General features: G+C 46.8%; 1 protein-coding gene across 1 annotated transcript in view; it reads left to right on the top strand.

Moving 5' to 3' along the window:
• Positions 1-2,246: 2,246 nt before the first annotated feature.
• Positions 2,247-15,349, top strand: part of simc1 (SUMO interacting motifs containing 1) — a 15,245-nt gene continuing 2,142 nt past the window's right edge. The window contains exons 1-7 of the mRNA XM_061235790.1: positions 2,247-2,681; positions 4,635-5,867; positions 6,344-6,639; positions 7,742-7,811; positions 9,346-9,491; positions 13,077-13,187; positions 14,301-14,432. Of these exons, the coding sequence (XP_061091774.1) occupies positions 2,559-2,681; positions 4,635-5,867; positions 6,344-6,639; positions 7,742-7,811; positions 9,346-9,491; positions 13,077-13,187; positions 14,301-14,432 (2,111 nt within the window). The 5' untranslated portion in view covers positions 2,247-2,558. The remainder of the gene's footprint in view (positions 2,682-4,634; positions 5,868-6,343; positions 6,640-7,741; positions 7,812-9,345; positions 9,492-13,076; positions 13,188-14,300; positions 14,433-15,349) is intronic.

Genomic DNA, 15,349 nt, shown 5'->3' with positions numbered 1-15,349 from the left:
GGGAGAGGAGGGGCTCCGGGACCCCCCCCGTGCCTCATCAATACCTCCTTGTCTCCTCAGGCTGTTGCCCTTTCCAACCGACACACCCGGCAACCTTTTCAGACGCCCGTGACGATGACTGTCTGATAGATGGGCTCCCTCATCACTCACATTGTTTACTTATTTATTTATTTATTTATTTATTTATTTAATAGGGGCAGCCTGTAGCCTAGTGGCTAAGGTACATGACCGGGGCCAGGAAGGTCGCTGGTTCAAGCCCCCCGGTGTAGCCACGATAAGATCCGCACAGCTGCTGGGCCCTCGAGCAAGGGCCCTTAACCCCTCATTGCTCCACGGGACATTGTTCCCCTGCTTAGTGTAATCGACTGTAAGTCGTTTTGGATAGAACTGTCAGCTGAATAACTAATGTAATTAGACCTTCGAGGAAAGCGAGGGCCAGCAGAGGGCACTCTTTCCTCTAGACGAGGGATGGGCGGGCCGTATCTGTTTCTGGATCTCAGACCAACTTCTGCTCTTAATGATTTAATTAGCTCAATAATTTACATGATCTGTCATTTTACAAAAAATATAGGCAGCAGCCGGTAAATGTTCATGTCCTCGTCATCATTTTAGTGTGGTCTAATTCACAAGTGAATCGGGAATATTTCTAATGAACTGATCGCGCCTGGGTAGCTGGTGGCAGCAAAAATCCTGTTTACACACCGGCCCTCCGGGACTGGGATTGCCCACCCCTGCTATAGACCAAACTGAAGCCCTATGCCCTAGCACTGTGCTGTAGACAAAAAAAATAGTGTTTGATTTAAAGCAAAAGCAGCATAAGAAATGACAGCAACAATTTTTCTTAGAAGTCTGACTACATAATTCCGGTAGACAATGAAAGCCCTTATGAACAAATCAGAGCACCCCCGATATAAGTGAACTGTGATGTCTTCTTCTCTCGTTATCACCAAATGAAGATGTACTGATTAAAAATGTCTAGCGGACTTACAACGATCATAAAACATACAGGGACAGGCCTGTGATATGTGCAATATTCCCTACCGAGTTATTCGCCGATATATTAATCAACTACGACAACTGTCCTCAGTGGCCATAAGATATTTCTTTCAACGTTGACAGCGAAAGAAGATATGGTACTACCACAGGGTATTACTCTCGTTATGTGCCTGTCAAAGAACTATACTTTTTTTTTTTTACACTTTCGACTAGAACTTCCCACAGGCGTATTCATCTACTTATCTGTTATGACATACTGCCCTCTACAGGCTACTTCCTGTGTTTGTGAGAGAACCTTTGAAAATATCTGTAATTCTGTTGGATTGTGAATGGCGACCCCACGCATCGATAGTTGTTATACACTTTCACTTTCGTTTCTTCTGGACAGCTTCAAGCACGTTCAATAAATTAATTCAGTTTCTTGAAAAGCATGAGATGCGGCTAACGTTACAGAAAGTTGTAGTCGCATCAAACTCAAAACACTGGTGCTAGCCTTCCAAGCAGTTTAGGGGTCTTCCCCAGTTTACCTACAAAAAATCATCAGACTCTACACTCCTGCCAGACCTCTTCGTTCAGCCTCCACAGGCCGCTTGGCACCTCCTCCTCTTCGAACTTCCACCTCACGCTCACGACTACTGTCTGTTCTGGCTCCACGGTGGTGGAGGTCAGAACTGTAGAATCTCTTCCCACCTTCAAGCGCAAACTGAAGACGCACCTCTTCAAGCAGCACCTCTCCCCGTCCCTCCCTACCTCCCTGTGAACCCTAATTGTCTTTCTGTGATTTACTTTTTTGTGTATCAGTATTTTTAGTTTGGTTAGGTAAGCAGTGTTTGGCTAGCTAAGGGGTTTGGTCATACTTTTGCGTTGTTTGTTTAAAAAATAATAATACATTAAAAAAAAAAAATAGGCCCTGGTCCTTATCTTTGTGCAGGTAGCAGTTGAAATTGTACTTCCCTCTAGCGTCTTTCAGCGCACTTATCCCTGGTTATGGGTATGCACTTTGTTGTACGTCGCTCTGGATAAGAGCGTCTGCCAAATGCCATTAATGTAATTTAGTCCATTAAAATCACTTACTTATGTTCAACGAAATTGTTTGCCTTTAACCTTGATTGTATTTCCTTGCAATTAAGTAAGTGTCCACCATCTGCCTTTATGCTTTTGGACACAATCCCTCGGTTTGCCCCACATGACACCGTTGAACGTTTTCAGCACCCTCCACCACCAACCCTGCTTCGAGTCGCAGGCGTGTCTCTCCGCGGCGTAGCCTACTTCCTGGCAAGCTGATTTTGTTCTCCCCAAACACACTCAACGCAATCGACTGCGATTCGCCAGAGCTAGACAGACGTTCATGGCCGACATGATCAGACATAAGTATGAAGTGCTTACAAGTTGAGTCTGTCTGGTATGACGTAAAAATCATGAAATATTTTGAAATGAGAATTGTCTGCAGCAATACAATGGGGAGCTATGTGATATTTAATTTTACGTAAGCAATACTCATCTAGCTAAGACTGATAAAGCTACGCTATAACGTTAATTTCCTGACAGTAGTGCACAGCGAAATGGATGTTATTTATATAAGCTCTGGCACTGAGGACGACTCCGACATAGAGATTGTGAGCGTTTACAATGACACCGAAGACGATTCAAAAGACGTTCTCAGGGAATGGTCAAGCATTCCACCGGTAAGTAACTTAGCTTGCTTGCTAACCCATTTAAACCGTTGTTTAACTTTGCACACTTCGCTGGGCTCACATGTTAAAACGCGACACGCGGGGTGGGGCACGTCAGTGCTGCAATGACAACCTTCCCCGAGCTAGATCACTAGCTACATCGATTCTTGCCAACCTCAAATCTTATTCCGCGTTTATTTTGATCAAGGGTCTGCACGTGTCTACCACAGGCGTGCTGTAAATATAGCCTAACTACGGAGAACGTAAGAAAATAAGCAGTGTCGGCCCTACAGTAACCTATCTTAAAATACTTAAAATAAAAAAATAAAATACTTATCTTAAAATACTACCTAGCAAATGTTGTCAAAGTCATACATTTTAAGCATCCCTAGTGATTTTGGGCCCCATGGAAAGATCTTATGAAAGTTATGCGTATATGATCCTCTACTGTTTTTCGTTACCACCTTGCTCCCCACATACCAAGGTCCTGACCTGAGCATTTCCCCTTTGCTTCAGTGAATAATAATTAAATAAAGCTGTCAGGTATCTTTAGAAACGTCAACGTACCTAATGCTACAATGGCTATCTATCTATATTTATGTGGCAGCTACGCTCATTTAATCGAAAAGTTTCAGCACAGTGACAGATGCGTATGGTTGTACCCGGATTCCGGGAGGTGAACATGAAGAACACATCTTGAACAGAGACCGTTACAAGTTTGATCATATCGTTTGCACTGTCTGCATAGGCGTGGGCGGTGAGTATTGAAAGAAAAACCAGACCAGTTGATAACACGTTTAGAGACGAATGGATTTGTTCAAAGATTATGAGATTACAATCTGTCATAATAACGACGTATTTTGGTACGAGCACGGCACGCGGAACGATGCGTCTCGATCATTGTGGGGTCTTGCCGCCGAATGTATTCGCTTGTTTGTTTGTTTGTTTGTTTTTTTGTTTGTTTGTTTATTACAGTCGGTTTATTTGGTTCAATAGACAGAAAATGTTTAGTTAACGTTCAGGATATAATTTGACCTAGACCTTGTATATCGTGTTAAAGTATTAGGCTAACGTTATACAATGTAATTAAGACATTTATGCTAAATAACGTTACCCTACATTTTTTACGTTAGGCTAGCTAGCTATACCATAAGCTAAGGTAGGCTATTTAACGTTAGCAAGCAGTTATCTAAAAATTGAGCTGGTCTAACATTAGCTAACCAGGTAAGGTTAACATACCAGCAGCTATGGTAATGTCAGGTAATAGGCAGTCTCAGGATTAAATCCAAAATTGATACACTGCTAGCCTAGTGGTGTTAGCTATAAACATTTAGTGGAAAAGTAATTCGCTAAACAAATACACGTCCATATAACGTTAGAGCATGTGAAAATATTCCATAAACAGGTATTTGTATAAGTTACGTTACACCTGGAAAGATGGTTTATTTCTAATTACATGTTCTATATAACGTTACATGTAAACATGTAATGTGACTAGCTACATATTTAAAGCAGTTTGTAAGGTAACATCAGTTTTTGTACGTTTTGAGCTATAGTAAAAGATATAGTTACTTGAAATAATAAATCTTGCTAAGAACTAGAATATTGTGTTCAAGTCAATGTTGCTAATATTATGAATAGCCTATTCATTGAAGACATCACAGTAGCACAGACTGACTATATGCAGGATTGTGCCTTCAAGAAGTTATATTCTAGTGAAAAAAGTGCTTGACTGCGACCTGGATGGTTGGTAGTTCAAGCTCCAGTGTGTCAACAATAAGATTAGTGCAGCTGTTGGGCCCTTGAGCAAGGCCCTTAACCCCACGTTGCTCCAGGGGGGTATTGTCCCCTGCTTAGTCTAAGCAGGCAACTGTAAGTCGCTTTGGATTAAAGCGTCAGCTAAATAACTGTAATAATAATAATAATAATAATAATAATAATAATGTTCTTCTTTCCTTGTCCTAGCCTTATATTGACCTCACCGATTCAGTCTGGGAGCCATTGGAGAGGCGGTACCAAAGAAGGGAAAAGAACTCGGTGGACTGGAGTTACAACAGCCTATCAGCGGACTTCGGTGATAATAACGGCCTATCAGCGGACTTCGGTGATGATAGCAGCCTATCAGGCGGCGAGGTGAAACCACTCAGCTCGGCACTGGAACTTGCGACCTCGGAGCGAGCGCAGAAGAAGCTACTTTGTCACTCTCCGACCGAGTCCGGCGAAAATCGGGACGGGACTCCGGACTTTCTCGCCGAACTCGTCTCGGAAAAGTGGGAATGTTCTCCTCGCCGCCCTGCGCTGGAGCCGAAGGAAGAACAGAAGCCTCTGGCCTGTCTGGGCGGTGAGCCTAGGAGTTCCCCCCGGAGGTCGCACTGCCGCTCTCCTTCCGAGGGTCTGTGGGAGAAAGAGGGAATTCCAGGATCTCCACTCCCTAGTGTTCCCGAATTTTCCCGCAGTCCGCAGTCGGAGTCCAAAATTCAGCCGGGACCCGTGACCTTCGCCGCCGGCGTTCCAGACGAAATTCCGGTGCGGCCGGGATTCGAGACGACCGACGCGCTACGAGACACGGCGGCGGACTCGAAGCCTCCGTCCGCGGAAAGACGTTCGGGCGAGTCGGACGCGGAGAACGTCCCGGACTACATCGACGCCCTCTCTCCCTGGAGTCCGTATTACTGCCCCAGCGAGGTCGACTCCAGGCTGTACTCTGATAGCTCCAGCATGCCCGTGTCACAAGATGGCGTGGACCTGCACGACCGACCCTCGTCCCCACCCACCCCCCCTCAGTTCCTATTCGGGCCCTGCAAAACCTCACCCCCTGACAAACTGCCTAAAGCAGAGGTCTTGAGTGACAGGAGGCTTAATAGCCCACCCCCCTCACCCTCTCCGGGACCCCCCCGGCTCTCCCCCGCTCGTCCGCCCAGGGATAGGTCCGTGTCCCCCACCTCCACTGAGATACTCGCCAGCGACTCGCCTGATTGGCTGGGGGATGATGCGGAGCTGACGCTGACCAGTGACAGCGCTGCCAGCCCCTGGTCGGACCCGGGATCGAAGAGCGCGGCGGACAGCGAGGGGGAGGAGCTACCGGGGACAGAGGCGGAGCTCGGCTCCAGGGAGGCCAGTCGTGAGGACAGACAGTACGTGTCACGGACCCAGTTAAACCGACTAAAGCGTCTAATGGGGAGGCCTCTACAAGAGCTGGTAAGGAGAGCTGCACAATATATATACACACAGACGTACACGGTAATGATACGCACACATGCACACATTCCAAAACCTTGTACACATGCTAATGTACCTACTATTACACACGGATCACACAGACTCACACACACACACACAATGTTCATGCATTACATTACAGTTGTTTAGCTGACGCTTTTATCCAAAGCGACTTACAGTTGATTAGACTAAGCATGGGTCAGTACCCCCTGGAGCAATGCAGGGTTAAGGGCCTTTGCCCATGGGCCCGACAGCTTCACGGGTCATGGCTACAGGGCTCGAACCAACAACCTCACGGGTCCCGGTCTCGTACCATCGCCACCAGGCTCCAGGCTGCCCCCTAACAAAAACACTCCCAGATTTGCCTGACCCACGAACGCACACATCGAGCGCGCCCTGGCCTGGTTCACCCGTCGCCCTGTTTGATCGGAGGCTGGCCTCGTTCCCCGCCGCAGGGCAGAGACGACGGGCCGGAGCCCGTGGGCGACGCTGACAAAGACGAAGAGGAGGAAGAAGAGGAGGAGGAGGAGGAGGAGGAGGAGATGTGCCAGCTGGGCCTGAGCCTGGTGCGCATCGCCATGGAGGAGCGTTGCCATGACAGCATGCTGCAGCTCCTCTCCGACTTCCTGCAGCCCCGCCTGTACCCCCCGCCCGACGTCACGTCCCACCTGCTCCGGGGCATTCTGCTGGACCCCGAGAGCCCCCCAGTCCTCGTCCTGCAGGCCTACAGCCTGCTCATGAGGGTACAGAGGTGAGCCCGTGTATTATTTCACAACAACAACAACAACAAACATTACCCCCATTAGTATTTCTTTGCTTTGACGCCGAGGCTGGTGTAGTGTGTGCAAGGACCTCTTAAAATGAGCTGTGAGCTGAAAATTTCAGTTTTGAAAAAAATGTATTCAGTGTAAAAAAAAAAAAAAAGGCTTTATATTTCTTTTCTTTTTTTTGCTGCGGCACTGCTAATTCACAGCCCATGTTTAAGTTGAAATGGTGATGCAGGGGTGTCTCGGTGGCGCAGCCTGTAGAGCACCGACATCAACGGTTCGAATCCGACCGTCTGACAATTTGTCGCATGTCTTTCCCTCTCTCTCGCCCCCATTCTTCCTGTCTCTATATACTGTCCAATAAAGCTGAAAAGGCCTAAAAAATATCTTTAAAAAAAGAAATTGAGATGCAATGCTCTTTAAATCAGTGATGAACTTAGAACTGGCTGAACATTTAATATGGAGAAATATATATATATATATATTACGTAAGAAAATGAATTTTAACAGCTTTATATTTGAGTTCAAAGGCCAACGAGGCACTCTTTAGCAAGTGAATATCTGTATGAAATATTTAAATTAGCTCACAAGCAACAACTGGCTGAAGCAGACCGTGCCCTTTTAGCTAGTAAGTGTCCTCTAATGGCATTAAAGGTTCCAAATCCATCGTCATAGTCCCATGGACCTGGTGTGTTGGTGTAATGTCTGCTTTTACTGTTTGTTAAGTTAAGGTCATTGTGGAACACAGGGTTTAAATGCAGGTCAGAAAGAGAACCAGAACAGAGAACAGGCATGAATGTGCATCAACGTTTGTTTGTAAAGTTTGCTGAATGAATGGTGCTCTGATTGTTTGTAAAGTTTGATGAATGAATAGTGCTCTGATTGTAAAGTTTGATGAATGAATAGTGCTCTGATTGTAAAGTTTGATGAATGAATAGTGCTCTGATTGTTTGTAAAGTTTTCTGAATGAATGGTGCTCTGTTTGTAAAGTTTGCTGAATGAATGGTGCTCTGTTTGTTTGTAAAGTTTGATGAATGAATAGTGCTCTGATTGTTTGTAAAGTTTGATGAATATCTCTGCCTGCAGAAACCACCCTGCCACATTGTCCACAGTGCCGTGGGACTGGGATCTGCTGGTCTCTGCCATGAATGAGAGGGTAAGAAAGAGCCTGAGCAGAATCACTGCTGGATAATTAAGTTTACGCACAAACTCACGCTCTGTCACATACACACACAGACACACGCACTCACTTGAATGTTTTTTTGGACATCTTGCAGATTTTTTTTTTTTTTTTTTTTGCTGACATGGTTTATTATAGGATGTGAAAATCTCTCTCCCTCACTCTCTGGAAGACAAAAACATTGCAGTCATAAAGTAACATTTTAAATGAAATTCCAGTACATTATTGCGCACATCAATTCATAACTGGTAATGAAAACATGCATGCATTCATGCTGAGAACAGCATAATGGAGTTATGCATAGTCAGAGCAATGCCATTTTATAACGAACACAAGTAGACGTACGACTCCATTTCATCCATCGGCGAAGGCCCGCTCTCTCTCAAAGTGTACAGAGCAGTGTGCAATTCAGTGCACTCATCTGAATTGTAGTAGGCCTCAGCCAAACGAACCTTCATTTCGCTGACTTTGCAAGAGAATGGCGTTCATGATAAGTTGGCATGAATCAACACACTGTATGTCTCATGATAATTCTGTAATAGTCCTGAAAAAGGCATTTCTGAAATAATTTTAATGGACTTATTTGACTTTCAATGCAGCCAGCTGCATTCCTTCTGGTTCCGTTTCCTTATCTTTGCCCGGAATGTTTGACAATGTCTTATTTTTTATTTTATTCTTTTAATGTCAAACATTTATGAAAAGTCCTGAATGGGGGGACACATGCATGGTTTAGTTTTAATGGCAGCAGAGTTATTTGATATTTGATAGCCCCGAACGGCAAAAGACGTGCTGTGAACATTGTAGTGTCGATACAGCTAGAGGGACATAGTCAATAATATGCATACATCTCCCCGCCTTCTCCTCTGTTATTGGTGCGTTTGGGTGCCATATCTGTGAGAAAATGCACCTTAGAAATGTATTAAGACAGAAATATTTCACCAGACTCCTCTGACAGGGTGCTGACCTGGGTGACAGGGTGGCCTGGTGGTAGGTCGGGTGAATGGCACCTGTAGAGTCTGGCCGTAGACTACCTGTGGGATGCTGACTGGAGAGATAAAAACTGGTCTCCAAACAGGTCGGGTCACTGGCATTTCTTCTCCCGTCCTTGAAAAAGATAAACACATTCTCACGTTTACACTTGACATTTTAGTCATTTAGCAGCCACTTTTAATCCAAAGCAACCTACAAGTGCAAGTGCAAGTTCCTCAACAAGTTGAAAGCATCAAACCCATGAATAACAAAACAACGCATGTAGAGCTGTCCGAAACAAAAGTCATAGTTAGTGCAGATTTTTTTTTTGTTTATAAATTTTAATGGTATAAAAGTGGGATATCGGGTGGGGTAAATCAGGACTAAGGTACAGTCTGAAAGGGTGCGTTTTTAGCATTCTCAGTGGACCTCCACTGCTGAAATATAGGATTAAAGTAAAGTGTGTGACATGTGGCAGAGTCATTTACCGCGCTGAGGGAACAGTGAGTGTGTATGTTGACGGGTGGCACTCCCCCCCCAGGGCTCGAAGTGCAGGCAGGCGCTCTCTCTCCTCCTGCAGTACGTCGTGCAGACGCTCCAGGACGACTTCCACCTGAGGCTGCGGCGACCGCTGGGCTCCATCGCCAAGGCAACGCTCTCCTGCAACACGAACATGCCGCACGTCAGGTAGGAGTGTGGAGTGTGTGTGGAGTGTGGAGTGTGTGTGGAGTGTGTGTGTGGAGTGTGTGTGTGTGTGGAGTGTGTGTGGAGTGTGTGTGGAGTCTGTGTGTGTGGAGTCTGTGTGTGTGGAGTGTCTGTGTGGAGTGTATGTGTGGAGTGTGTATGTGGAGTGTGTGTGGAGTGTGTGTATGGAGTGTGTGTGTGTGGAGTGTGTGCGTGGAGTCTGTGTGTGGAGTGTCTGTGTGGAGAGTCTGTGGAGTGTGTGTGTGGAGTGTGTGTGAAGTGTGTGTGGGTGGAGTCTGCGTGGAGTGTGTGTGTGGAATCTGTGTGTGGAGTCTGTGTGGAGTGTGTGTATGGAGTCTGTGTGTGTGGAGTGTGTGTGTGGAGTCTGTGTGTGTGGAGTGTCTGTGTGTGGAGTCTGTGTGTGTGGAGTGTGTGTGGAGTCTGTGTGGGTGGAGTGTGTGTGTGGAGTGTGTGTGTGTGTGTGTGTGTGGAGTCTGCGTGGAGTGTGTGTGTGGAGTCTGTGTGTGTGGAGTGTCTGTGTGGAGTGTGTGTGTGTGGAGTGTGTGTATGGAGTGTCTGTGTGGAGTGTGTGTGTGTGGAGTGTGTGTGGAGTCTGTGTGGGTGGAGTGTGTGTGTGGAGTGTGTGTGTGTGTGTGTGTGTGTGTGTGTGTGTGGAGTCTGCGTGGAGTGTGTGTGTGGAGTCTGTGTGTGTGGAATCTGTGTGTGGAGTCTGTGTGGAGTGTGTGTGGAATCTCTGTATGGAGTCTGTGTGTGGAGTCTGTGTTGGGTTTGTGTGTGGAGTGTGTGTGTGGAGTCTGTCTGTGTGGAGTGTGTGTGTGGAGTGAGTGTGTGGAGTGAGTGTGTGGAGTGTGTGTGTGGAGTCTGTGTGGAGTGTGTGTGTGGAGCGTGTGTGTGTGGAGTGTGTGTGGGTGGAGTGTGTGTGTGGAGTGTGTGTGTGTGTGGAGTCTGCGTGGAGTGTGTGTGTGGAATCTGTGTGTGGAGTCTGTGTGGTGTGTGTGTGGAGTGTGTGTGGAGTGTGTGTGTGGAGTGTGTGTGGAGTGTGTGTGTGGAGTCTGTGTGTGTGGAGTGTCTGTGTGTGGAGTGTGTGTGTGTGTGTGTGGAGTGTGTGTGTGTAGAGTGTGTGTATGGAGTCTGCGTGGAGTGTGTGTGTGGAATCTTTGTGTGTGGAATCTGTGTGTGGAGTGTGTGTGTGTGTGGAATCTGTGTGTGGAGTCTGTGTGTGGAGTCTGTGTGTGGAGTCTCTGTGTGGAGTCTCTGTGTGGAGTCTGTTGGGTTTGTGTGTGGAGTCTGTTGGGTTTGTGTGTGGAGTGTGTTGGGTTTGTGTGTGGAGTCTGTTGGGTTTGTGTGTTGGGTTTGTGTGTGGAGTAAAATACAGTTTTCAGTATATGGCCCCAGAAGGGAGGGGGGAACATAAATAAAAATACACGCAGGTGGCTGCTAACTTTTTATCAGTATTTGGTCTTTACTGTTATCAGTATTTTGTCTTCACTGTTACCCCTTGTTGGCCTTCTATGAGAACCGGAGTGTGCTAGCTACCCCCTCCTGGGTGAAGCAGAGACATCTAGGTGAAAGGCTGTCTGCCTGCTGGGAGAGAGAGAAAGAAAGACTCCCTTTTCATACTTAATAAAGAAGTGGTCTAATAGGAATAAGGATCATAATAAAAGGTTATCTTTGATCACGTGATTATCTCTATGTTAATACACATTGTAAATTAAGAATCAAATGGGAAAATTATCCTTACAAGTCTCTGTGTGGAGTCTGTGTTCGGAGTCTCTGTTGGGTTTGTGAGTGGAGTGTGTGTGTGGAGTGTGTGTGGAGTCTCTGTGTGGAGTCTGTCTGTGTGGAGTGTGTGTGTGTGGAGTGTGTGTGGAGTCTGTGGAGTCTGTCTGTGTGGAGTGTGTGTGGAGTCTGTGTGTGGAGTTTTAGGCAAACTAGGCAGTAGGTACACTGTAGTGGTAGGAACAGGCAAGGAGAGCATTGCTGGACTGAATGGCCTGTTCTCACCGTTGTGTTGTCTTGTGTTATGCTATGCTATGTTATATACAGTCTATATACAGTTATATAAATATTGGGACATTGACACAATTCTCATCTTCTTGGCTCTATACACCACCACAATGGATTTGAAATGAAACGAACAAGATGTGCTTTAACTGCAGACTTTCTGCTTTAATTTGAGGGTATTTACATCCAAATCAGGTGAACAGTGTAGGAATTACAACAGTTTGTATATGTGCCTCCCACTTTTTAAGGGACCAAAAGTAATGGGACAAACTAACAATCATAAATCAAACTTTCACTTTTTAATACTTGGTTGCAAATCCTTTGCAGTCAATTACAGCCTGAAGTCTGGAACGCATAGACATCACCAGACGCTGGGTTTCATCCCTGGTGATGCTCTGCCAGGCCTCTACTGCAACTGTCTTCAGTTCCTGCTTGTTCTTGGGGCATTTCCCTTCAGTTTTGTCTTCAGCAAGTGAAATGCATGTTCAATCGGATTCAGGTCAGGTGATTGACTTGGCCATTGCATAACATTCCACTTCTTTGCCTTAAAAAACTCTTTGGTTGCTTTCGCAGTATGCTTCGGGTCATTGTCCATCTGCACTGTGAAGCGCCGTCCAATGAGTTCTGAAGCATTTGGCTGAATATGAGCAGATAATATTGCCCGAAACACTTCAGAATTCATCCTGCTGCTTTTGTCAGCAGTCACATCATCAATAAATACAAGGGAACCAGTTCCATTGGCAGCCATACATGCCCACGCCATGACACTACCACCACTATGCTTCACTGATGAGGTGGTATGTTTTGGATCATGAGCAGTTCCTTTCCTTCTCCATACTCTTCTCTTCCCATCATTCTGGTACAAGTTGATCTTTGTCTCGACACCTACCTCCTGGAGAGTGTTCTTGATCTGGCCAACTGTTGTGAAGGGGTTTTTCTTCACCAGGGAAAGAATTCTTCTGTCATCCACCACAGTTGTTTTCCGTGGTCTTCCGGGTCTTTTGGTGTTGCTGAGCTCACCGGTGCGTTGTTTCTTTTTAAGAATGTTCCAAACAGTTGTTTTTGCTATCTCTCTGATGGGTTTGTTTTGATTTTTCAGCCTAATGATGGCTTGCTTCACTGATAGTGACAGCTCTTTGGATCTCATATTGAGAGTTGACAGCAACACATTCCAAATGCAAATAGCACACTTGAAATCAACTCTAGACCTTTTATCTGCTCCTTGTAAATGAGATAATGAGGGAATAACACACACCTGGCCATGGAACAGCTGAGCAGCCAATTGTCCAATTACTTTTGGTCCCTTAAAAAGTGGGAGGCACATACAGAAACTGTTGTAATTCCTACACCGTTCACCTGATTTGGATGTAAATAGCCTCAAATTAAAGCTGAAAGTCTGACCTGACTGTATGTTGTGTTGTGTTATTTGCGATGACATTTTTACTTTGTCTCTTTGACGTTAGTTTTGGGGTTTTTTTCTCTGCCGTAGGTATAATTCAGCTGTTGTAAGCGTGCTCACCCAACCTCAGAGCCCAGTCAATATGGTCAATCGCTGTTTTGCAGAGACGTGATCGATTGGTTGGTTGCCGCGGTGGAGAGTTCGACGGCAGTCCCCGGGGAACAGGGGAGTGACACGGAGACTGAGAAACGGAAGGCGAGGGACGACGGTCTGAAGTGAGACAGATTTCTTTCTTTCCCCTCTTTCTGTCCGTCCATCATCTGATGGGTTGTGAGTGCACTGCATGGAACGCACTGGGCTCATTATTTCATTATTACTATGCCTGCAGCCTAGTGGCTGAGGTGCTCTCTGGCGCCCCCTGCGGGATGGATGTTGTTGTTGTTGTTGTTGTTGTTGTTATTGAGGTGCTCTCTGGTGCCCCCTGCGGATGGTTGTTGTTGTTGTTGTTGAGGTGCTCTCTGGCACCCCCTGCAGGATGGATGTTGTTGTTGTTGCGGTGCTCTCTGGTGCCCCCTGCAGGATGATTGTTGTTGTTGAGGTGCTCTCTGGCGCCCCCTGCAGGATGGTTGTTGTTGTTGTTGTTGTTGTTGTTGAGGTGCTCTCTGGCGCCCCCTGCAGGATGGTTGTTGTTGTTGTTGAGGTGCTCTCTGGTGCCCCCTGCAGGATTGTTTGTTGTTGTTGTTGTTGTTGAGGTGCTCTCTGGCGCCCCCTGCAGGATTGTTGTTGTTGTTGAGGTGCTCTCTGGTGCCCCCTGCAGGATGGTTGTTGTTGTTGTTGTTGAGGTGCTCTCTGGTGCCCCCTGCAGGACGGTTGTTGTTGTTGTTGTTGAGGTGCTCTCTGGTGCCCCCTGCAGGACGGTTGTTGTTGTTGTTGTTGAGGTGCTCTCTGGCGCCCCCTGCAGGATGGATGTTGTTGTTGTTGCGGTGCTCTCTGGTGCCCCCTGCAGGATGATTGTTGTTGTTGAGGTGCTCTCTGGCGCCCCCTGCAGGATGGTTGTTGTTGTTGTTGTTGTTGTTGTTGAGGTGCTCTCTGGCGCCCCCTGCAGGATGGTTGTTGTTGTTGTTGAGGTGCTCTCTGGTGCCCCCTGCAGGATTGTTTGTTGTTGTTGTTGTTGTTGAGGTGCTCTCTGGCGCCCCCTGCAGGATTGTTGTTGTTGTTGAGGTGCTCTCTGGTGCCCCCTGCAGGATGGTTGTTGTTGTTGTTGTTGAGGTGCTCTCTGGTGCCCCCTGCAGGACGGTTGTTGTTGTTGTTGTTGAGGTGCTCTCTGGTGCCCCCTGCAGGACGGTTGTTGTTGTTGTTGTTGAGGTGCTCTCTGGCGCCCCCTGCAGGATGCTGCTGATGCTGCAGAAGATGCTGGCTCTGGCTGTGGAGGTGGACTGCTCCCCCACCACCAGCTCCAACAAGATCAGCGAGACCCTCCTGCACATCCTCATGAGCTCCGGCCTGCGCCGCCCCCACAGGTCAGAGGGGGGGGGGGGGTTAGAGGGGGACTGATGATTACGATAGTCGAGAGGCCGCCAGGGTCTGGCCTCCATTTTGTTTCCATTCAGTCCGTTTGTGAAATTCAGTTTTAACTGAGCAGTTTCCACTGGCTGCCATGGTCACTTTTCCATTTCCCAAACTTAAATTACATAACATTTTATTTTAATCAGCAGACACTTTCATCCAAAGCGACGTACAAACAGTGCATATCAAGGTCATGGAGCAAACAACTGAACAGGTCAGATAAGATACAATTCATATAGGATTGGTTGTAAGGCCATGAACGTAAGATAAGTACGCACTGTAGATAGGCCAAGTCTGTAACTACCATACTGAGACATTACATTACATTAATGGCATTTGGCAGCCTTGCTCAAGGGTCCAACGGCTGTGTGGATCTTATTGTGGCGACACCGGGATTAGAGCCACCGACCTTGCGGCTCCCGGTCCTTTACCTTAACCGCTACGCTACAGGCGTACACCCTGTACATCTACATCTACAACTTCAGGAACTACAGTCCTGAGACAAATTCACCTCAGTATTTTCCACACCGGTTTGTAGACCAGGCACAGGACCTTGACTGTTTGCCTCCCACGCCCCGAGGGCGAAATACTGACAAATGAAAATCAATCATGACTGTAGTGGCATCGTACGCGGCCGGCGATTACGGCGGAGGTCTCTAGTGAAGCAGTGCGACTGGCCTTGACGGATAGATTTGAGTATCCCTATCTTAGCAGTGTGTTCAGCAGTGCTCCCTGGCTCTAATCTTGTCCTGTCGGACCGGAACTGTTGCCAAAACTGTGGTATTGCTACTTGCTCAGTTTTTAATCTTTGTGATCGCTCTTGCACTAGGAAGCTTTCTTTTCTCTAGGGTCTTTCAGGGGATTCTGATTC

This window comes from Conger conger, chromosome 3, assembly GCF_963514075.1.
Source record: "Conger conger chromosome 3, fConCon1.1, whole genome shotgun sequence".
Taxonomy (NCBI): Eukaryota; Metazoa; Chordata; class Actinopteri; order Anguilliformes; family Congridae; genus Conger; species Conger conger.
Note: the sequence above shows the minus strand (reverse complement) of the source record. Positions and strands in the feature narration are given on the sequence as shown.